The sequence below is a fragment of the Zonotrichia leucophrys genome, chromosome 2 (assembly GCF_028769735.1).
Source record: "Zonotrichia leucophrys gambelii isolate GWCS_2022_RI chromosome 2, RI_Zleu_2.0, whole genome shotgun sequence".
Lineage (NCBI taxonomy): Eukaryota > Metazoa > Chordata > Aves > Passeriformes > Passerellidae > Zonotrichia > Zonotrichia leucophrys.
Genome location: NC_088171.1, coordinates 56,397,566 through 56,421,360, shown reverse-complemented (window position 1 = coordinate 56,421,360; position 23,795 = coordinate 56,397,566). Strand labels below are relative to the sequence as shown.

Genomic DNA, 23,795 nt, shown 5'->3' with positions numbered 1-23,795 from the left:
TCTAACTGGCTCCCTGAGTACACTTGGCACCTGCTGTATTTCTGACAATGCTTATACCAGAGGAGTTTTAAAGAACATTTGAAAGCGTCTCTCAACCAAGGACATTCAGCCCAAGGAGAGATGAATTTACCTGTAGGGCTGGGCATGCCTTGGAAGACATTATTGTATCAAAATATCTTTTGGTTCCTTTCAGAAAACCAATTTCTTTTGCACTCAATAAATTTTTTTTTAATGGTATTTGGGCAAAGGAGAAAAAAAAGATCTTTGCCAAAACAAAGATCTTTACTTGCTGGACTGCATTGTCTGTGTTGAATGTATACAGCAACTGCACAGATCTACTAGTGAGTTGGTATCTTCTACCACACAGATAGCAGGGGAACCGTTCCTTTCAGGATGGGCCCCCGTAAGTTGCTACTACCAAATCTTGCTCACTGATGCAATTGTAAGACATTAGAATTAGGGTTTCAGAAGAATTAGGGTTTCAGCATTTTATTTGAATTATTTAGACTGAGTTGTCACATTTCCAGCATAATCTACAATACGCAGTAGTAACAGCCATAACAACAGTCGCACATTTCCATTATGTTTCCCAGCTGAAACATTCAGCCTGATTTACTGTCATTAACAGGATCATAACAATCCCATGACACTTATAATTAGCCACATTTTAAAGAGAAAAGACTGACCTAGAAGGAAGGGTAATTATTTGGGGCAGGTGGACTAAATGACATATTTGAGCAGTATGTATTTCTGAACTTCTTAAAGGATTTGCTGAATCACACCAGGGATCTGAAACAGAGCTCGAAATACCACCTAACACATGCTTCTCTTCCTATGCCATCCACATTTACAATAATTTTAATCCCTCCCATCCCAGTTAATGAAGCAAGGCAAAATGCAGTTTTCTCCATTCTCTGGAAGTTCCCTGCTGTCCGGTTTATCTCGGCTGTTTGAGGGGCCTGGAAAGGCCCGGGGTGGCCTTGGGGCAGCCCGCGTATCGAAGGACGAGAAGAGGCTTCAGTTCTTCTTTCGGTTTTTATGTTTATTAATTGTTTATCTAAAAGATGTTCTTTCAGCCGAACAAAGATCTGCTCAGCAGTCAGCCATGGGCACACTGTCTGCCCTCCCGGGCAGCCACGTATCTTTATACCCATTGTTACGTGTACAATATTTATCATTTTTCCCCAATACCATCTATTCTTATAACTCGGTGCACTCTCAGTAATAACCAATCCAAAAATGCCACCGTGGCCAAAGAAGATGGAGGAGAAGAGGAAGAAGAAGAAGGACAGGACACACCCCAATTCCTCCATCTTACTCCTCTAAACCCCCCTGTACATAAATCCTAAACCCTGTGTCTCACCCTCTAATTAGCTAATCCCTTCACCATTCACCCTGGTGAAGCCCTCATCCTTGTCGTCTCCTGTGTAGGGTCAAAGTCCAACTACCAGACACTTCTGGCAACATTCCAGGACTCCCGAGCCCCCCAAGGTGGTCTCGGTGGCTCAGCATCTCAGGACTGAGATCTTGAGATCCGACACCCTGCCTGTGGAGAACTGAATCAATGCAGAAAGGCTGTGGATGTCCCAACCGTGGCAGTGTTCAAAACCAGACTGGCTAAGGCCTTGAGCAACCTGGTCTAGTGGTAGATGCCCCTGTCCATGGCAGGAGAGGTTAGGACTGGATGATCTTTAAGGTTCATTCTAACCCCTTAATTTCCTATGATTCTGTGATAGCTTTTTATTTCTGTTAGCTACCTCATCAGCTCCAGCAAGAACATAGCAGCATAGATCTTGCTCTGAATTTTTTTACTGCTTGGTGGAGCAGAAGTTTTGGTTTTCTTGCCAAATTTCCCATTGGATATAATAAAACTTCCTTCAACAACCCTACCTTGGATAGATTCAGCCTCTTTCTCAATTAAATACAACAGCTCTAGTGTAAATACTAGCATGTGTCAACAGAGGTAGTGGAAAGAAGAAAAAGAATGAATATGCAGTGCTCTGTACATCTAAAACTTTAAGTAGTCCACTTAGTACATATTGATTATCATTATCTGAAATAGCCTTGCCTGAATACACATCTCAGTCCTTCAGTGTCTCTGGGGAAGTTATATTGTCAAGGTCGAGTACTGGCCTTCACTTTGATTGCTAATGTGAATGCCAGTGACTTCTACAACTTTTCCATGTTGTGATACCAGCACCCACTGTGAGTCCATTTCTGCTATCAGTTTCTAGTTTATACCGAGGCATTTTTAACTTTTGCCTGCTGGACTATGAAGCTATATATCTATACAGGGTGACATACTGAAATGAAAACACACCGCAGTTCATATTTTTCTTCACACAGAATTAGTGTATGAGCACACCCGTAGAGCAAGAAAGCTGACTGTCAGATTTGCACAGTAATTATACTCTCTTAATGATGTTTTGGAGTCCAAAGTCTTAGAAGAGGTTTCCATTTTAACAGTTGGCATTTATTCTACCTGTCTAATTCAAACTTTCAAAATCTGCTCCAGATCACACTTTCAAAATCTGCTCTCTCAACACAGTTGGAGGACACACAGAAACATTTAGACTATGGTGTAAACTAACTCAGAAATATCTTTTCTGTTTTGACTACTTCTCCTCAGCAAGTATAATTCACAGACGTGGTACTGGTTCTATCACCGAAGGGGTATCAGGGACAGCCAAAGGTGATACAGAGACTCTGTTCTCAGAAGGCATGAAAAGACACTTTATTATTAGAAATCTACAGTTCTTATAGAAACAATGGCGGACCTAAGACCTGATTGGCCTTTAGGAATCTTCTCTCACACTATTGGTGAACTTTGAATAGCACACTCTGAAGAACCATATCTATAAACAATGGTTAAAGAAAGAGATAATAGTTGTTTGAATTCTTCTGTCTAAGTTTCCCACAGCTTCTAAAATCCTGGGAGAACCATATCTGTCTCTGTTCAGAGGATACATAATTACTACATTGGTTCCACCAACTGGAAGTGGAGAGCTGACCTCTCCCAGCACTGCTTCTGATAGTGGCCAGCTCTGCTGCTCGAGATAAATGCCTGCCTTTTACCTCCTCCCCTTCCTCTCCAGCTGCCAGAACCATGGTACTGCTCAGAGAGGGCTTAGGACACTGTTGAACACTAGGGACTTCTACCATGTTGTCTAAGAGATGGGAATGACGGGTACTTGAGAGACAAAAGATGTGACCTGGATAGGGAAGGGCAGGGAAGATATGCAGCTTGCTTCAGCCTTGCTGCAGCTGGGGGACTGAGTGTGGTGGCAGGGAAGCTCAGCGTTCTTGGGAAGCGCAGAGATGCCAGGAGCCATGGCTGGGGGTGAGGGGCTGGGCTCAGCCCTCTCTTTCTCTTTCTCTCTTTCTCTTTCTCTCTTTCTCTTTCTCTTTCTCTTTCTCTTTCTCTTTCTCTTTCTCTTTCTCTTTCTTTCTCTCTTTCTCTTGGGATCAGAGGGCCAACATGGTTTTGGTGCCAGACTGCTGCTGCCTGAAGGATTTTCTGCCACTGCGGAGTTTTGTCCTTCACTACTTCTCCTTGCCGTGGGTAATCCTTTGCCAGCAAGAGTGATCATTGGAGTGAGACCTTTTCACCTGACCTCACTGGGAGGGAGCCTCACCATCTGCTTGGGTGTCTCAGGGGAAGCTCGGAACTCGGACCCCTGGCCACCCTCTGGAGGGAGCACTTCCAGGCTGCCCAGGGAGTCTCCGGCTGCCACGGATATTCCCAGGACACCACACAGGAGATGTGAGAGCCAAAGGAAAACCTGAAACAACACCTTCCCTCTGCCTTCTCTCTTGTCCGCGGGTCGCCCTGCCCCTGCTGTTTTCTGCCACTAATTTGGGGGGTTTTGCCACAGTTTAACTCGACACCCCTCATCCACCTGGATTCCTGCTGCTCCTGCCACGCCTTCAGTGTTTTTGCTACACTTTGTTTGCTACCTGGGGTGTGGTTGTCTCTTCTGTTACAGCCTGCTGCTCCAAGGTTCCTCTTACAGACCAGCTCACCACGCGAGAGGCACTGAGACCGGCGGCTCCCCGTAAGTTTCGCAAGGGGAGCGCCTTTCCCTCCTCTCTCATCACCCAAGCCCCCATTGCCCCGTGGGGAGGGGCTGAAGTTGCGCCACAGCGCCCCCTGCAGCCACGGCGGAATTAGCACACCTGCCCTGTCTGGCACTGAGCCAACAGCGCCCCTGCCGGCTGTCACTATAACTACACTGCAAAAGGGAAAGGGTCTGCAGCCGAGACAGGCCGCTCCTGGGCTCCTGATTTTCTGTGTGTTGTTGCTGCCGTTGTTGTTGTTTGTTTGTCTTGTTTTATATAAACACACACACACACACATATATACAATATATATCTTTATATATCTTTACTAATATATATATTAATAAAGAACTGTTATTCTTTTTCCTATTTTCCTATTTTCCTATATCTTTGACTTAAAGCACCATCATTTCAAAGTTACAATAATTTGGAGGGAAAGGGTCATATTTTCCATCCCAGGAAGGTTCCTGCTTTCCTTGGAGGACAATAATTTAAAAAAATTATTTTAAACCAAGACAGGCACTTCCCAGTGGCATCCAGTGTCAGGCCAGGCTATCAGGACCCCTATCAAGCCCTATGGTATTCAAATTGCATTTAAAAGAAAAATCACTTTTCTCTCCTAAAAAAAAAAAAAAAATGCTGAATGCAGACTGCAGGACAGTATGGTGTAGATTAAGGAGTCTTTGGGCAGGGGTTTTCGGCATTTTTTTCACCATCTATTTAGCCTGCTTGAATCCCCATGAATGAAAGTGTGAGGTTCTTGCAGGGTCCTTGTTTTCTCTGCTCAAATTCTGAAGCATTATAACCATACTTAATTCTGAAGGAAGCACAGGATGGCAGCACAATTATCCATGACTATACTATTGAAAATAAAAGGAAAAAAAGAGAGGTTATCTCATTTTCATTAACTGTCACAGATATCTTTTGTGAAAGATCCTTTCTTTGGGATTTTTCCCTCTTCTGGGAAGCTGAGGCCCCAGAAAAAGAATGTAAACAATGGTTATCTGCTGCTGTGGAATGCAACAGGTGCACCTGTGATTGGCCCATGTTGGATGTTTACAATTAAGGGCCAATCAGAGACTGAGCTCTCTCTGGGGCAGAATCAGAGAGAGCTCCGTTGTTATTAATTCCTTTTCTATTCTTAGCGTAGCAAGCTTCTGAGACATTTTCTCCCTCTTCCTATTAGTATAGTCTTAATGTAATATATAGCATAACCAAATAAATCAAGCCTTCTGATCATGAGGTCAAGATTCTTGTCTGTCTCTTCACTCCTGCAACCCTTGCAAGCCCTGTAACAATTAACCTGAGATTCTCTTGTCACATTGCAATAAACGCGTGTAACACAGACTGTCAGTGTTACGTCCCAACATAGCGGTTAGCAAAAGGGTTGCACTTGAAGAAAAGTTCAATACACAAAGTTCATGGGCTGTGGCTCTAGCATAGAAAGAGAATTGCAGATAGAGTCTAACAAAAAGTAAATGAAATTATTAATGGTACCAGGAATGTGAAAGGGAGCAATTACTCACTGTTTCTCGCAATCCAAGAAGGGAGTTACCAAACAAACTTACAAACAGTAAATTTGAGAAGAATAAAAAGATGATTTATCACATAACGCCTGTGTAAATTTTGAATTGTGTTGCCTCAGTGCCCAGTATACAAAAGTACCAGGGCTCCAAAGATAATTTGACAAAGTAATGGAGTGATAGATCCATCAGAGTGTATCCAAGTCAGAGATTTGACCTCTACCTTGGCCCTCTGGAACACAGAAGGGGTAGTGGGAACACATTATTGTAGTGGGATACACCCATTGCACTAATTTTGTTTTTTGTTCATTAAGGTCTCTTCTATGAAATGTTGTCACGTAGGTGATGGAGAGCTGAAGGGACGTCTGGTCTATGAATGCTTACACAGCCAGTAAGGTTGTTCAAGCATTCATAGCAAAGCTGACATGGTGTTTGAAAGTAGCTTTTAACCCAACTAATTAAAAGCATAGGTTTTTCAAAATGAGATTATTTATTGCAAGCCCTGCTGTCCCCAGAACCCAGCTCCATCGAAGCACTGAGTAAAATGACAAAAGAAGTTGCAAATTCTTGCATGGCCTTTGATATCATAAAACAGTTACTACTGATGCAGTGGACAATGAGGTGAAATAGTAGTCTGAGTAACTGCATCTCACATAATCTATAATCCAGTCTTTCCCACCACAAATGACAGAAGTATTTGCAGTTGCTGAGATTACCAAATCTGCCACTTTTAATTCTTTTTTAATTCCTTTGTGGATTCACTCAGCATCTTTATATATATATAGTATATATATATATATATATATATATATATATATATATATATAGTTTTTATATATAGTTTGCAAAGGAGTCAATTTTCTTTTTTGTAAGCTTTTCCCCCCCAAACCTGTTATTTCTTTTCTCCCTGAGTACTAAAGTGAGTTTAGTCATAATCTGCAGCTTTTCCACCTGAAAAGGACCATTGAAGCTATTTCTAGTGCTCAAAATAAAACAAAGATGTTGAAATCTAAGAACTCAGTTCTCAGAGCTGTCTCCTACTAAAGCCATTTGAAAGCCTTTTCAAAGATAATTATGACCATGAAGAAATAAATTCTGTATAGTATGGTATTTTCTTTCTTCAATTGCCTGAGAGATGTATGAGGCCTAAGAAGCAAAGTTCAGAAGATCAATGAAATAAAGAAGAAATATGCATCACTAAGTTAATTCATCTCTGTTATTGGTATGTCTAATGAATGAGAAATTTTGGAGTGATTATTTTTTCAAAGAAAACAAAATGCTATTTGAAGGTGCTTGCATTCTCTTTAAAGCAAGGAAAAACAAGAATAAATGCTCTTGGGAAAATGTTTTGAATATTTGTTTAGTAAGTGAATTTAAATAACATCACTCCAATTTAGCACATGACTCAAGTGCATAATATCAATTTTTCTATGATGAGACATAGCATTAGCATAGAAGGCATCCTGCTTTTGGAGCTTTGGCACATAATTGTGCCTAAATCATTCATGAAGCTAAAAATTTCTAGTTCTTTTCACACTGATGTTGAGTTTTATGTTGGCTTGACAGTTTGCATTCCACTTGACCTAGGATAACATCAGTGATGAAAGAGATCAGTTTTGGTTTAATATATGTTATTTGACTGCCAGCATATTATGGAAATATATCTAAGCAAATAAAAATATAACGAATACACTGGCAAACATTTGATTACACAAAGTAATTACTGAGTTTCCTGAATAAAGCATGTATGAATGAAATTAGATACTTACTAGGTAAAGCCACCTAGAAAATTATGTGCAAAATCTCATTCTATATTTGATAATCAAACATAATTCAAACTTCTGCATGTGTTTGGGGTAAAAGCTAGATAATTGTTTTCATAAAGACATATTCCATTGTGGATGGAAACAAGAAGCCCAGTCCTTTTCAAGGAGCAAGGGGGATGAGTTGTGCAGTGGGTTGACCTTGGCTAGACCCAAGGTACTACTCTATCACTCCTCTCCTAAGCTTGGCATGGGGAGAGAATATATAAGGAAAGGATCATGTTTTGAGATAAGGGCAGAGGGAGATCATTAACCAATTACTGTCACAGGTAAAACATACTTGACTTGGAAAAATGTATTTATTTGTTATTAAAATCACAGTAGGTTAATGTGAAGTAAAACCAAATCTTAAAACATCTGTCTCCCATCTCTCCCTCCTTACTGGGCTTAACTATATTCCTGAATCTCTACCTATTCCTCCACAGGGAACAGAAGGACAGAGAATGGGGGTTAGAATCAATTCTTCAAACATTGTCTCTTGCTGCTCTTTCCTCTCATAACTACCGAAGGGCTTGTCCTTGGTGGGTGGGTCCATCTTGGAGCTGGCTGGGAATGGCTCTGTCAGACATGAGGGAAGCTTCTAGCAGAAAGAAGCTAGCAGAAAAGCCAGCCCTCCAACCATGCAAATCATAGAACCTTCCACAGGAATTAGGAGAATCAAAGCCAGCAAGGTTTCCAGCCACATATGTGAATTAGAATTTTGTAATAAGCACTGGGCATCTTTGGCTGAGTGACAAAACAAAAAAAATTAGGATAATGCCTAGCTCGGGGTCAAACATAAGGAATTGGTGTATTTTAGCATGGCAAAATGTCTGTTGGAGATTGGGGTTTGGGTAGGGTAGTGGGGTGGATAGATAGAAAATAAAAGATCAACCTGAGCTTTTCATCTAACTAAACCAAAATTTTTTTTATTTACCATTTACATAATGGTGAATAAAAATGTGAAACACCATTTCAAAGCAAAAATTCTCATTTGGATTTTTTCAATATGTCTTCAGTTTTTGTTTATCACTTGTTTTTAATTACACTTAAACTCCCAAAAACTTCAGCCTGACTCAAAAAAAACCACTTTTCAACTGATAACAGTTGCTGAATTTCTTCTATATTTGTTATTGCCTGCAAGTACCAGGTTTTGAAGTTAAGAAAAGGAAAGAAGTGGTTTAGAAGGAGAGAAAATAATGAATAGTCTAGTGATGGATCAATTAATGATTATAAGTAATAAAGATTAGAATTTTCAGTCATGAGTATCAGGGTACGTGCATGTTGCTTTTTTGGGATAGGATGCCACACCTTATAAGAGTCATCCTGTCTGGTTCCTGTAGCTGGTATGCTCAAATTGGAAGTTAGCTGTTTTGTGAGTTGTTGAAGATGCAATCTAAATGTCACCAGTGTCTTTTGAAAAGCCATTTCATATTCTTCCTGCTTCTCATGAGAAGACATGATATTGTTTCTCTTTCAGGACTAAGTGTTGCATCAGGAAAAAGAAGCCTGATTGTCACTCCACCAAACATAATTCTTGCAGCTGGCAGCAAGGAGGACTTTCCTCTTGCTGAAGTGGAAAATTTCTGTGCATCATTGCACAGGCAAATTTTTCTAAATGGGATAAGGACTATAATAGAAGCAAAATCACAGCTGTATTCCCTGACTGGTGCAATAAATTAATTGATGGTACAAAATCAAGGAACAATTTCTGCAATGCACTGTATAAGTTACACATTGCTCCATGTCTCTAGGACCATGAATGTTATCCCTGAAGAACAATGCAACCATGTGTCATCTCTGAGCAGAGATATATCTAAAGGACCTGATGTAATGTGGAAAAATGTTCCCCATACAGGTAACTACTCAAAAAACCCCAGTTAAGTTGCCTCCAGTGACGATTTTTTTCCACCATGCACATAAAGTAGATTCAAAAAGCAATCCAGCATCTTAACGACCATGTATCTAGCCTCCTATGAGTAATAAAAAGCAGGCTAAACAAGAGACACATGAAAGTCTCAAAGGAAAACCAAGTGTCTTCCGTGAGACTTACAAACACACAAAACTAAAATGTTGCAAAATCATCTGCATAATTATAAAAGATACCTTTCTACATATTCCATATATTCTCACCAAGCAGGCTTACCATGGTGATGTACTGTTTGCCCTGTCTGGATACTAACAATGTATTTGGCACTTAGCATCAAAGATCATGTTTATCTGCTATTAAAACAGCATAAAACCTTCTTCAGAATGCATAGTTCTATGCAAATTCCAGATTGCTTCAGGTGCCACTTGCGAAATTAGACAAAAGCTTTGTTTCAAAAAAGCACAAAGAGGATTTTAAAAAGCACAGAAACTGTTCCACCCCCCCTTAGTTATCCTATACTGCAATACTATGGAACAATTGCTCAGCAGAGATAGATTACAGTGAAATATGTCTTTTGGGAAGGCAGAATTCCTTCACGTTTCAAACAAGTTTTTCCAGAACCTAACAAGTCTTTCTGATTTGTAACTTGGAGCCATAGCTGTTAATGTAATTCAGGTAACAGGCCATAAAAAAAGAAGTGAGAAAAGGAAGGAAATTGTCTTTAGTAAGTAGGCTTAGACTGCAGTCATTCCAATTTGCCTGTGCTGCTGGATTATGACACATAATATGCAGAGCACTATCAAGCAGCAAGGAAAAATATAATGTCTTTGCCTTACAAACTGAAATTGATTTTTTGCTTCTGACAATAATGGAGAGATCAGTTTATCTTTCAAAGCAGAATTAGAAATGACGCCATTATTTATATGACCTGTTATTTACCTTTTTACCTCTCTCAAGGAGACATAGACATGCTCTTTATTTATATGTTTGTGTAACCTGTTTTAAAACGACATCAGAATCATGAATATTACATAAGCAGGATTTCATCAGACATCTGCTTAGTGCTTATTGCTATGGCATGGTCTTGGCTAGATTGACACATACAAAAATTGTATCTTGCAGAAGGCTGCAAAGACAGTCAATATTCAATGGCCAAGAAGTTTTGACGAATGAAGCTGGGAAGAATCCAGTTAATTCAACTCTCTCTGAATAATTGTAGAGACCTTATCATGGTGTCTTTTCACCACCATGTTCCTATACCAAAGGCATTGTCAGATAACATTCTGTGCCAGCTACTCTGCCACTTTATTTTTGGGACCACTGGGACAGAAAGAAATGAAGGCTTTAACTTAATAATCAGGAAAATTTTCACTTCCTGATCAAGAAATCATTATCAAGAAAAATTAAGACTGAAAGGTAGCTCTACATATTGGCATGGGCAATGTACAGAACTCAAAGGAAAAACTTTTACCTACTTATAAGCAACATTATATCTTTTAAAAAAATCAAAATAAAGAAAGCTAAAACCTGCATATCTGAAATATAGTCCATATATTAAAAAGTTTACATGTAGTATTATATTGCATAATATTATAGTGACTATATTCTATTCTAGTGTGTTGCACTGCATAGAAGAATGCAGTACTCAAGCAGATCTGTCAAACACACGTTTTGATTTGACCATGAGGTGGCAGTACTGCTCATCACATGGCCAGAGCGCATTAGGCTTTCACTGTATGTACCAGCTGTTGAAGATACAAACATCCTGTATATTTCCATGCTAAAAATGTGCATTACCACTAGAGTAATAAGTTCCTAGGACAAACACACAAAAAGGGAACTTTATATTTATGTACAGTTGGTACCTGAGACAGTAATATTTGATTGAATTGACTGTTTTCCCCAAAACAAGAAGTTATACTGAAAACCTTGCATTAACATTGCAGAATCTTTTCCCAGTGAAGAAAAAAAATGAGGATGTGGTAGAAATTAACTGTGAAAGTGTTAATCATAGGATCATAAAATCAGAATAGTTTGGTTTGAAAGGGACATTTAAAGGCCATATAGCCCAATACCCCAATGATGAGCAGGGACATCTACAACTAGATCAGGTTGCTCAGAGCCCTGTTCAACCTGACTTTGAATGTTTCCAGGAATGAGGTTTCTACCACCTCAATGGAGATAATGTTCCAGTAGTTTGCCAGGATTACTGTAAAAAATTTCTTGCTTACATCAAGTCTGTAATGGGGAAGAATATATTTTTTTCATGTGTTGTTAGTTTTGTTAGAAAATATTTTTTTTTTAAAGTTTGGAATGTAAAGAAAAATTATGTCCATGGGCTGCTTATAATTTTCCATTCAAAGATTTGCCAAGCAATGATTTCACATGAGAAAATTCAGTTTTCCAAAATGGTTTAACAGTGTTCTGTCCCACAGGAAACACTTGTGCTGATGATGTTTCTGACAGGTATGTATCTTTTTTTGTGAAATGGCATCCCCATATTTATTTTCTTGAAACTGAGAAAAAAGGCAGTAGTGTGTAACAAGCAGTATCTCCTGCAGGAAAAAAAACCAAACCAAAAAACAACCAACAACAATAATATGAGGATCAGATTAACATGAGAAGAAGACTAGTCACTAGATTCCCCATGTAGTAGAAGGACAAGCATATTAGAATTATTTTGGCATGTATGTATGTCTATAAGTAGATATTACAATATCTTCCTTTGTATATAATTTAAAAAGCAACTTGGATACATATCCTACAAAGATTTATGCAAAATACTGCCTGCAGCTTTCTTTTCTGGGTGCAGGTTGCCTGTGCAGCAGGACAGAGGGTTGTCAGTTGGGTTCAGGTCCTCAGCTGATGCAAAAGGATAGTGGTGAAAAAGCTAAAGCTTTTATTTTGAACATACACAAATGGGCCTCTTTAATACAAATATTCCCCAGCTACACACTGAACAGAGGTTGTAAAACCCAAGAACAGAACAAAGGTTTTAAAACCCAAGAACCCTAGACCCCGAAAAAAAGTCCAGGCTGAGTTTCACCCAGCAGCAAATTACATGTGGTGAGCACATTATAGCCATAATCTCAATCTTTCTAATTCTTTAATCTTTTTTCCAGCATGTGATGTGTGAAAGACCATGCACTGGCACAAGAGAAAGCATATGCTCAAGTAAACATTTTAGTAGTCTGCCAATAGCTATGTATTATCCATGGATAATGTTCCTTTCTCCACACCCCTCACATGGCAGGTAAGGAGATTCACTCTGGAGTGGGTAATGGATAGAACAGGTTTTGCAGTATTTGGCAAAGCAGAAGTCCCATTCTGGTGTTTTTCTTTCTAAGGTGCATAATTCACAGTATTTTTTCTGGTTTTTGTTAATTAGATAATTAGCTATAATCTGCCTCTACACTGTCTAAATGACAGAAGCAGTCTGCCTACAAATTGTTTTTGCATGATTAGAATTGCTTATTTGCTGTAATCAATGAGTCCCATAGTGCCAGTCTTTTCCCTAAAGAGATTAACTTAGCTATCTCCTACAGGACAATAGATAACGAATATAAATAACACCAAAGATAAGCAACTTGCAAAGACCAAATTCACATCCTCAATCTTCAATCTTAAGTTACTGTGACACATTCATTTCTTAGTCCTCAAGCCCAAATAAATCCGTGGCCCTAAACTTTCTAAGACCTTGAGAGTGAAGGGCTTCAAATGTAACCTTTTCCTCAAAGTTAGAGAGTCATGGGTCTGCTCTCTTGGCTGAGCTGGTGCTCCTGAGTCCTCCTAAAAAGCCCATGTTTCTGGACCAGTGTTTCGGCATTTACCTGGTCCTGCAAGGACGCACCCTTCCAGCACAACTGCTGCTCAGCCACCACCCATCAGAGGAGGGAGAGCAGTCATTCTGCCCCTTAATCTTTCTGGAGTCTTGATAGTTACACATGGAACTGCACATACACCTGGAAAGCTGAAGAGTCATATGGTATTTCAGTATTTAGACTTAGTTTCTGCATGACTGCAGTAAGAGCTGTGATTGGTACTTGTTCAAGACTTTTTCCTGACAGACATTTAACTCAAGTATATAAGTAACATGACCTCTTAAAAGAGCTGAGTTTTTAAATAGTTATTACTAAGGGGCCTCTTAAGAAAAAGTACATGATTATGTGTCTGAAATTCGAGATGAAATTTTCTATGTGTTCAGTTGAGTTATTATATTTTCTTCCTACTTACCACTTTGCTTGGGCAGTAGGAAATTAAATAATTTTGATTGTTTGACTATCAAAACAAAGCACTGTATTATACTTACTTAGGAATAGTTACATTTCAGTGAATTTCACTGATACATGCACAAAGAAAATGCTAGAAAAAAATTGTTTGCATTTATTGTGTTACCTAATAATTCAGCAATACTCTTTGAAGTAATGTGGGTTCAGAAACCGTTTCATGGGCCTGTGGTACACAGGTGAGGAAGTGCAAAAGTATAAACACACTGCAGAACTTAGAGATGTTTTTCCAAACTGCTGAGGTTGTGGACTTCTACACTAGGCTCAGACTCACTTGAAATTATTCCCAGATGCCCATGAAACCATCCTGTGGCTTGGGATTGCTACAATTTAAAAATGTTTCAGTAGTCTCCCTTTACAATCGCATCCTTAATAGAATCTCTTGTGCAGCTTTTTTTTTCAGCCTGCTTTCTTCATGTCCAATGTATCCTGTTCTTACAGACAGAAGAATATGGCCAGAACAAAGTCAGAAGGATAGAATCTTACAAATCTGCTTTTCCTATTAAGCAACTCTAATAATCCAGGATTTTTCTTTCAGGCTCTGCACAAAATTTGAAGGATAAGGCTTACCAGCAGAACTTAGTAGTACTAAGCATTATGTGAAAGGAATGATTTTCCCTCATAATGCTTCAATGGAGTTTTTCAAATCTAATGATTGTTTCTGGTTTGTTTGTTTAAGTTTGTTTCTGGTTACCACGCAATTTTTTTTTGTTTTAGAATAAACTGGAGATGTTTAGGAAACAACAGATTGCATATAAAAATAGATGTCAAAAATCCAATAAAATGTTGTCCTTACCATCTGTTTTCTTTGATTCATCCCCCACGCTACACTTATATTTTCTGTCCAATTTGTTGTCTTCCTTTGATTCATCTAGAAAGAAGTAATAAGAAACATTTAATGCATTTTAATGCATGAAGAGTGCATTTTAATGCTTGTAACTCAATGAAATTACAACACCAAAGGAGATGTTGCTCTTTAGGAGGAAAGGTCTGAGTCCAAAAAGAACTTAATTAACTCATTTCCATAGAACAAAGCACCAGAGAGCATGTATCAAACTCCTACAAATAAGCAAGATTTAAAATCCACTTATAAATTTCTTCTAATTATCAAAACCTTTTAAAGTTATATGCAAACTCACAATGCCTCTGACTGTATGTTGGCCATTAAAAACTTGATCATAAGCTTCATTTCAAAGTCTGAAACATTCATGCTTTCCAAAGAAATGAGAACCTGCAAGGCTTCATCATAAGGGTTCTGTTTTAAAGAACCATCTTAGATACCCTTAACATGCCTATGTAATTTTGCCTTATTTTGTCTTACCAGATTCCTTTTATCCATCGATTCGTTTGTGTTGGTATCAGGAAACAATCATCCTAGCATTGATCATTGCCTTTAGAGTCTATGTAGCAAACAGAAAAATCAAGGCCTTTGGCACAGCAATGGTTCATGCAGAATGAAAATAGCAACTTAAGATGGGGTGTATTTTATTAAGCTAGGAATGTCAACCAAGAGTGACTATTTTTTTGGTCCTCTATTAGCCATACAGCAAAGCACATCAGACCTTACCAGACCATCCCTTCATTGAATGAGAATGTTGAATGCTAGACCAAATAAAAACTTAAATGGAAAGCTGTAGCAGAACAGAGCTATTTCAGCTGTAGTATCCAAACAGCAAGAAGGGTCTTTTTCCTTTTGTGATGCACACCTCAACACAAAAAGCTGTAAAAGTCTCATTTCAGAATTTTTTACATGTGAGGTTGTATTACAGTGATGCTTATTTCATTTGTATTACTATTTTTGGTACTATAACTACTTCCTAGCCTTTGGATCAAGATTAAAGGTATTAAGTGTTAAAGAGGATATTATCTGCCTTCCAAATACTCGTGGGCAGTGGATATTTATTTTTGGAACAGCTCAAAAAAAAGAAAAATTGTAGAGAAATGAGGTCTCCCTCTTCCACAATGTGCCTTAACCATTAGCATATTCATTATTCTTGGATGGTAGTGGATCAATCTCTCTCTCCAATTACGTTTCATCATAGTATAAAAGAGGAATGGTTTTCAAACCCTAAAATATTTAACAAGATGGAACTAAAGTATGTTCTGTTCAGTTTTTATTCAAAATTTTTCATGTTTATCTTCCTAAGTTCATTGTGTGGGTGAAAAAAAAATGAATGTAAGATGATACAGGACAAGCAGCACTCTCCTCAGCTGATCAGACTGCTGCTGACCTGGGGTCTTCGTACAAAGAGGTTATGAGCAGATCCAACAAAGTTTAGGTGTCTGTTTGATTAAGGTGGTCTTAAAAAATAAGGGCATAGCCTTCAACTGAAACTAATATGCACAAAAGTATTCTTGTATTTCTTCCACCACCATACAGGTGATGGTAATGATGAGCTAACAAACCTTTTTTAACCATTGCATTAAAAAGTTGCTTGACCCTAAGTGTGTGCAGGAAAAAATGCTGAACATCTACACATGCACTGTTTCAGAGTTTGATCTCTCAGAGAAAGCACAAGGCAGTTTATGACAGAGAGACCTTAAACTCACTGCATAACACAATTTCTGAACTTTCACTGAATATTATGAAAAGGGGACTTTTAAGTAATGTAATATCTACCCTGCCAGCAGCAGAGCAGAATAATGATCATAATGATCTTTTTGAAAGAGATTACAGAGGCAGAGAAATAATCAGACAAATATATTAGATGAGATATTAACATGTAGGCATAAAGGAAGCTGTGGTAAATCTAGACATATGAATGTTAAGATTTCATCAGTCCCCAGAGACTCTGCAGTGATTGCTCCTCATAAAGGCCTTATCCATAAATAAAGGAGAAGAATTTCTTTTCCTGAGGAAGACACTAATTTTCAGAAATCATTATCATTCCTTTCAGAGCACTTTTGACACCTGCAGCAGAGACAGACTGTCAAAAAAAGTACTTGCAAAATCACTAGAGCACACTTAGTTCCCATATTGTTAGAAGTATGCAAAACAAAAGATTGCAGAAGTAAAGTCTGGTGCAGTCTAACTCGCATTTCGTATGTCCCTGACTTTTTTGTGTTCCTGAGGGGCCCATTCATGTTCACACATGTAACACTGTCTGAAGAAACATCCCATACATTAGAGAGAATGACAGCTTTGATCCCACAACCCTTCCATTCTAAAAAAAAACCCTAATTACAAAGGAATTACTGGGCTAGCAACCCTAAGAATAATATCAGGAATGTTTTAAACAGAATTTCTGCATCTCCTGCCATCTAAACTCACTGCTTGAGCCTGGACTTTCAAAGCCTAAATGCCCATTCAGTCTTTTTCTAAAAGGAGGCTTCTGAGTGGTTTTACTGCTGCTCTTGGACTGCATGATACTAGACAAGTTTGTGACAAGACACATGTGGCTGTAATGCTATTTTTTGATATAGGCTCCAGGGAGCGGGAGCTGTGCAGGAGAGGACAGTATAATGGCCGAGAGACAAGGTATCTCTTCTGTTGGGTTTAATAAGTTTTTTTTCATGTTTAATGGAATTTTCAAACATTTTTTCACCTTTTTTTGGGTGCAGAATGGGATTCTTATTTAAACTCAGTTCCACAGCAAGTTAAAAAAACTGGAATAAATTTTCTGTGAAAACAACCCTCAAAAAATAAAGTGGTTGTCCTTATAAAAAATAAACTGAACAAAGGAAGGATAGATAAAACAAATCCTAAAAAAAGAGTGGAGAAAAATTCTCTGCTCCAAAACATATTTTGATCTGAGGCTCAAATCAAAGATGTATTTAATTGGCTTTAAAATGAGTTTAGAAGACAACTTTGGCTTCTCCTATCAGTTACTCAAGCAATGACAATGTTCATTGAAGCAGGTTATTTGTTTTAGCTTTCCATGCTCTGTATCATAAGAGGCTACTTCAGTTCCATGAGAAAACTAATTTTTCCTTTTTCCAGGTAAGGATGGTGAACCCCATCTACAGAAGAACACTACTTGGAATTTAATTTAGGTTTCTGATTCCCGTATGTAGGTGACTATGCCTATGTTCAGGAAGAGACTCTGGGTCCAGGAATGCTTTTTCAGGTTATCAGGTTCCCTTATCACTAAAGTGAGTTACTGGTTTTAGGGCTGGATTTATGCTTTGAAGTAGAAGAGGAGAAGTAGAAGAAGAGAACTCACCATTCTGGACATGCTGTTTCTCTTCTCCCACAGTATGATGAGGATCCATTTTCTTATCTGTCCTAGCTGCATTTTTCCCTTGATAGGCTTCATGTTTGCTCATACTACTTTGCCAAGTGCCATTTACAGGATTCTTACTGGAATCTGTCCTTTTGCTTTCCCCAGGATTTGGTTCTTTGCTCTTTTCTGTCTTTGCTTCTGTGACATCTTCACCTGGCTTCGCATCATGTTCATCTCTTCCCTTTTCATCTGTTCCCTGATAAGCATTTTCCTCTGCTTCTCTCTTAGCCTTTTCTTCTGCATCTTCAGCAAAGAGAGCAGCCAAGCAAGGAAAGAAGTCACAGCTATCAGTCAATTTGACAAGAACAACTCACGTATCTAAATCTACTTCAGCTTTTCACATGCAAAAAATTCACTTAGATAAATATAGGAGCTGATCTGACAGTGGAAGAAGAACATAAGAGGACATTTAACAAAATATTCTGAAAACAACTTGTTTTCAGGGACAGCCCTGGTTGTCCTAAATGTATTTTATGCGTATGTCCTTTTCTTCCCATTTAAAGTTCACCTTGAAAAGGCGAACCCAAAATTCTTGAATGGCAAAAAGAGATACTAGCTACTGAGGGCTGTAGGGACATCTCACAGATTTCACAGAATATTCTGAGTTCAAAGGGATCCATAGAATCCAACTCTTAAGTGAATGAGCCATTCAGAGGTCAAGCTCTGCTCTAAACAACTGAGCTAATCTCAGGGTCTCATGGCATACAGAAGCATTCCTCTCATTTGGAGATCTGAAAAAAAAAGGTTTATTCTGTACCTGAACTACAGAACTTTGTCTCAAGAGAATTGGGCTTGCTACAACACCATTGGATAAGTGTCTGTTGTCAAAAGTAATGTCAGAAAATACTTTATCTAAATGGTGCTTTGTACATTAGAGTGTTTGTTTTGTCAGTTCTTTTGTTTGTTGCTCTTTCATGATGACCATTTAGGCAAAAAAACCCAATCAGTAATGATCTCAATTTTATCACACAGTATGAGAAATTTTTATAAATATCATAGGTTAAAAACAGCTCACTGAGGCTTCTAGGGACAATGCCATTACCAAAGGGAATGCAGTATTTTACAAATAATTTATTATAGTATTAGCTACAAAAATAGCACTAATAGGTTCCTTCCTTTCTGATCCCAAATGACTATTTGCTGTCAACAAACAGTAAATATTTCTGTATTCTCTTAACAGTAATTGTTTTTGTTGGCAATGCATCTTGACTGCAAGACACCAGTTTGTCAAGGGTCAGCAATTTAAGCCCCTGCTGTGTGGTAGGCCTTGCTACAAGACAGGCACGGAAGGTGATGCAGAAAACTTGCTTCAAGTCAATAGAAAATAGCAGCTGAGCCAAGATACTGAGGGCAAGTAGAGTGCAAAACCAGTTAATTAGTCCTTAGCCCATACAAAGATATTCTGGGCTATATGTTTGTATAACTTTCAGGATATAAAAAATATGCGTGCTTGTACTGCTAAATGTACCTAGAAACACAGAAATTATGTAAAAGTCCCTCACAAGTCTGTCTTATGATTTTTATATTGTTTATGCTTAGTCAAGAAAATATATAGTGAAATTAAATTCTTAAAACTAGTTGTCTGTATTGTAACTTCATTCACTTATCACTTTTATATAGCAAGGCACTGAACATGTTACATGCTTTGCTTTTTTGGTTAGCTTTAATTTGGTCCATAGGGAACTGCTAGATATTAAATAAAACAAAAAAAAGAAACAAAAACAACCAAACAAAAAACCCACAACAAAACAAAAACAAGCAAAAAAATACCCCAAAACACACATCAGGGAAAAAAAACCCCCCACACACAAAAAAAGCACCAAAACTAAAAAACCAAAAAAAAAAATTCCCTGGGAAATAGATTTTAAATTATGCTTTTGTTTTCATCTTCATGAAATGCCCATGAAGAGTTTTTCCTTAATGGCATGTTTTAATCACAAAGGAAAAATTGTTTTGAATCATAAATGATTTCCTGAATTTTAAGACAGATCTTTCAATTGGAGAGAAAAAAATCTGCTCTGACACTTTGGAGAACTGTGCCAAATCCCTAAATCACAGTCACATATTACATTAAAATCAAACTCCTTCCATTTATATGAAATAAAACAACTCCATTAAATAAGGGATTGAGCAACAACCATTCAGATCAGAGAATAAATTCTATCACAGTTTCATGGAGAAAAGAAAAAACAGTGACCTATTCCTTCTTTTTTTTTATGCTCCAAATCTGGTCTAAATCACCTAGGGGCTCTAAGATACCTTGCACAATCATTCATACCCTTGAGCTGAGGGAAATTTATACCTAAATAATTCTCAAAAGATGGCTCTCAGTATTTCCGAAAGATCTCAAATAATAGAGATTTGCTAACTTATTAGACATTATAATAATGTCTATAATAACCTGCCACTTGTTTCTCCTCTTAATGGTCCAGGATATTTGAATAAAAAATAGTTTCCTTATTTTGCAGCTGCAGTAGTCTTCAAAAAACTGCTTTCAGCTCTACACTTTCTTAGATATAAACAACTTATCATAATTTTCATTGCTGTACTCTGCATTGTCTACAACTGGTTTATATGTTTTTTTCAACTGCAGTGGCCAAAACTGGACACAGAATAACACTGAGGACATTGTCACTGCTGAAAAGGTGAGAAGAATGCCAAAGGGGTCCTAGAAGCAAAGTCTTTTGGGGGGATTTTTAGTGTGTGTATGTGGGGAGTGTTGCTTTGATTTGTTGTTTGGTGTTTTTCAGTAGTGGTAGGATGTTGGTCAGATGTTTTTCAGTTTCATGACAGTATTGAACCCTAGTCAACCTTCAACCAACACAGCCCTCATATTCTGAAATATTAGCAGTCCTTCCCAGACCAATGACATCACACACAGTTTCAGCTTGCTTCCTAATTAATTTTTCAAATTATCACCAGAAATACGAAACCAGCTGTGAATAGAGATTATTCTGTCCTTCTCCTCTGATCTATCCCCCAACTACCATCTATCTTTAAAAGTACCATCCCTTTGCAACCTGAGCAATTAATAAATATATAAATATATAAATATATTTATTAATTTTTATCTACATATATTTTATATTTATCTATATCTGTATTTATCTATAAATATAGATAAATCTAGATTTACAAATACCATTCCAACTATTTTTACACCCACTTAGTCTGATCTGTGACTTTAGGGGAATTCCCTTTAAATTTTTTTCTCTTCCCATTGTTCACATTCTCCTTGTTATGTACATTTACACAGCATAAGAAGAATATAAGGCACAGATGAATCACAATGTTCCTATCTTTCTGGATTCAGAGTAGGTTATTGAACTCAATAGGTGGATTCTTTCAAACTAGCAGTTTGAGAATGGTCAGACCGAAGATGAGTTTGAGAAAGAAGAGGTCAACAGAATTTTATTCTTTGACTAAGATAGGTGGATTCTTTCAAACTAGCAGTTTGAGAATGGTCAGACTGAAGATGAGTTTGAGAAAGAAGAGGTCAACAGAATTTTATTCTTTCACTAAGAAGCCTGGCTGTTACCTTTGGTGGCTTGTGCTTTCCATTTCTCCCTGTTCTGCTGCACCACCTCTGTCCAGGTGGCTTTAAAACATTTGAAGTCCTCAGTGAGTATGGAGCAGTTGAGTGAGGCACTTCCTTCAGACCCAGTGCTCTTGACACTTGATCTTTTTACTTCAGAGTGACTAATGCTATTCAAACTAGGACACAATATCACAAAACACAGAACAAAATTAGCATCCCATACACTCAAATACAGCTAAGAAGAAATAATGGTTGAAAGTCAGATAACAGAGCTACCCTAAAATCTAAGCTTGAATCCCTTATCCTTCTCATCTCTCCCACCCTGGGATAACCAATGTTAAAGTAAAGAGTACAACCTGAGCCAGTATTAGAAATAAAGGGCTGCTTTTCCCCATCTTATTTTTTCATTCTCACTAAGTGCTTTAACTACTTTTTTTGTGTATCTCCACTCCCTAAATATTACTGGAGAGTCAGCCAATTCTAGAAATCAAATATGTCACAGAAGAAGTCTCCTAAATTTCACCAATGGCAGGTATTAGGCACAGGTAAATCTCACCTGAGGCTTAGGCATTCATTTCTGTTACAGATCCTACAGTTGACTTTTGATGCTTTATTGTGAACATTTTAACAAAGACAGCAAGATTACTGACATAGAAAGATATTAGTGTTTGGTCTTTGTTTGCCCAAGAGGAAAGTCACCTGGGAGAGCAAATCCTGAATTGATAGCCCTGCTCTAGGGATCACTAGCCACGTGGCATTTGAATTCAAAGATATGCCTTGTCGATTAAACTACTAAAAGAGTAATATCTCTAAAACAGCAGTACAGGTTGAATGGTCCAAGACTTCCTACACCTAAACTCCAGGTGAATTTTGCACATTTGCATAACCTAAATACTGTCACAAAATTGTGCTTATTCTTTCCAGCTATCATTTCTGTTTCAATCCCATTCATACTTCTAGGCGTGGAGAAACAAGTTCCTCCCAATTACTCTCATTACCTTCTCTCTGACAGTGACTAAGAGAGCACTGAGAGTGTATCTGAGTGCCTGGCTACAACCATTTGTGCTTCTTGCCTTAGAAGGTATGACTCAGGCTGATGCCACCCTCCTCCCTCTTGGACCTCCTCCAGGCTGCACTTTCCCTGCACAACGTTACCTCATGAGGTGAGCTGCAGTGTTGACAATGCAGATATGGGTCCTTAAGCCACAAGAAAGACATACAGTGAAGAGGGGGGAAATCATGGCAGTTGATTGCAATGGCAACTCATGGAGGGAAGGGACAGAGTGCAAGGTTATTCACCTGGAACGCCTAAATCCAGACAGGTCAGAGAGGGAAGCTTCATCAATTAGCGGAGTCACAATTTTCTCTGTCATGTCAGTCAGCACAGTAAAGGTGGGTTCCACAATGAAATCAATGAAACCTGAGCAGAAACACAAGCAGAGTCAAGCAGGCAAGAGAAGATTTATGTGGAATCTCTGCTTCAGTGAATATAGATGACCACACTGTAAATGACAGTAAAAAATTATACCTTGAAAGAAGGATGGGCAAATACTAGAAAGGGAAAACTGAATTATACATTAATTCCTGACCCAAGACCCTCAATATAGCATGCAATGAAAGGAACCTATTTAAACATTGGAAAGAAATTCTGGCAAATCAGAACATAAATTCATTAAGACTTGTTTTATAAGAGGAGTAGTGTGATATTGAAGTCAAATTCCTAGTATATTTCAATAAAACTTAAAGTTCACCTTCAAAGAAGAACTCTCTCAAAGAAGAAACAGCAATAATACCAATAACCTTGAACCTCCCTTACTTACAAAATCAATGTGTTGCTGTGAATTCCCTCTCCTTAGTGCTTGGCCAATTTTTTCTTGCTGACAATAAAAGAGATCTGGATGCTTTTCCCACATTTTTTAATATTAAAAAAAAAGAGAGAGAGAAAATAAAGACTAAAATATTTTCTACTTCAGTATATAGTTTGACAGAAATTAATATGGGTCTGATCTGAATGTCGGGAAATGCAGACTGAAGAGGTCTGTGAACATAAGGTTATGAGATGAAGGAAAATCTAAATTGTATGATGTCTTGGTTTGAAAGGCCAGATGTCAGCTAATGAAAGCAGGAGGCTCCCTTGAAATAAAGAATGTAAACTCCCTCCCTCCGAATTATTATAATTTTGAAATTAGGGGCTCTTAGGCAAAGATATGGGAGTAGGAATAACAGTTCTTTATTAGGGAAAAAATAAAGGGGAAATAAAAATGCAGTAATACAAAACAACACTGACAGAGTCAGAATATGACCTGACTCACTGTCAGTCAGGGTGGTGGTAGTAGTCTGATTAAATGGTGGCTGCAGTCATCCTGAAGTGACAGATATGGTTCTTTTGAAAGCAGTGATCCTGTAGAAGGGTGTAGTTTTCTTCTGAAGATCCAGTGGTGGTGAAGATGGGCTTGGTCTTCCTCTGGGAATCCAGTGGAAAAGAAAGCTGCTC

The 23,795-nt window shown here is 38.2% G+C and overlaps 1 protein-coding gene across 1 annotated transcript in view; it reads right to left on the bottom strand.

The window, feature by feature from the left end:
• PDE1C (phosphodiesterase 1C) overlaps positions 1–23,795 on the bottom strand; it is a 247,407-nt gene that overhangs the window by 969 nt on the left and 222,643 nt on the right. The window contains exons 14-17 of the mRNA XM_064703189.1: positions 22,601–22,721; positions 21,302–21,477; positions 17,704–18,000; positions 14,337–14,411 (exon numbers count right to left, since the gene is read on the bottom strand). Of these exons, the coding sequence (XP_064559259.1) occupies positions 14,337–14,411; positions 17,704–18,000; positions 21,302–21,477; positions 22,601–22,721 (669 nt within the window). The remainder of the gene's footprint in view (positions 1–14,336; positions 14,412–17,703; positions 18,001–21,301; positions 21,478–22,600; positions 22,722–23,795) is intronic.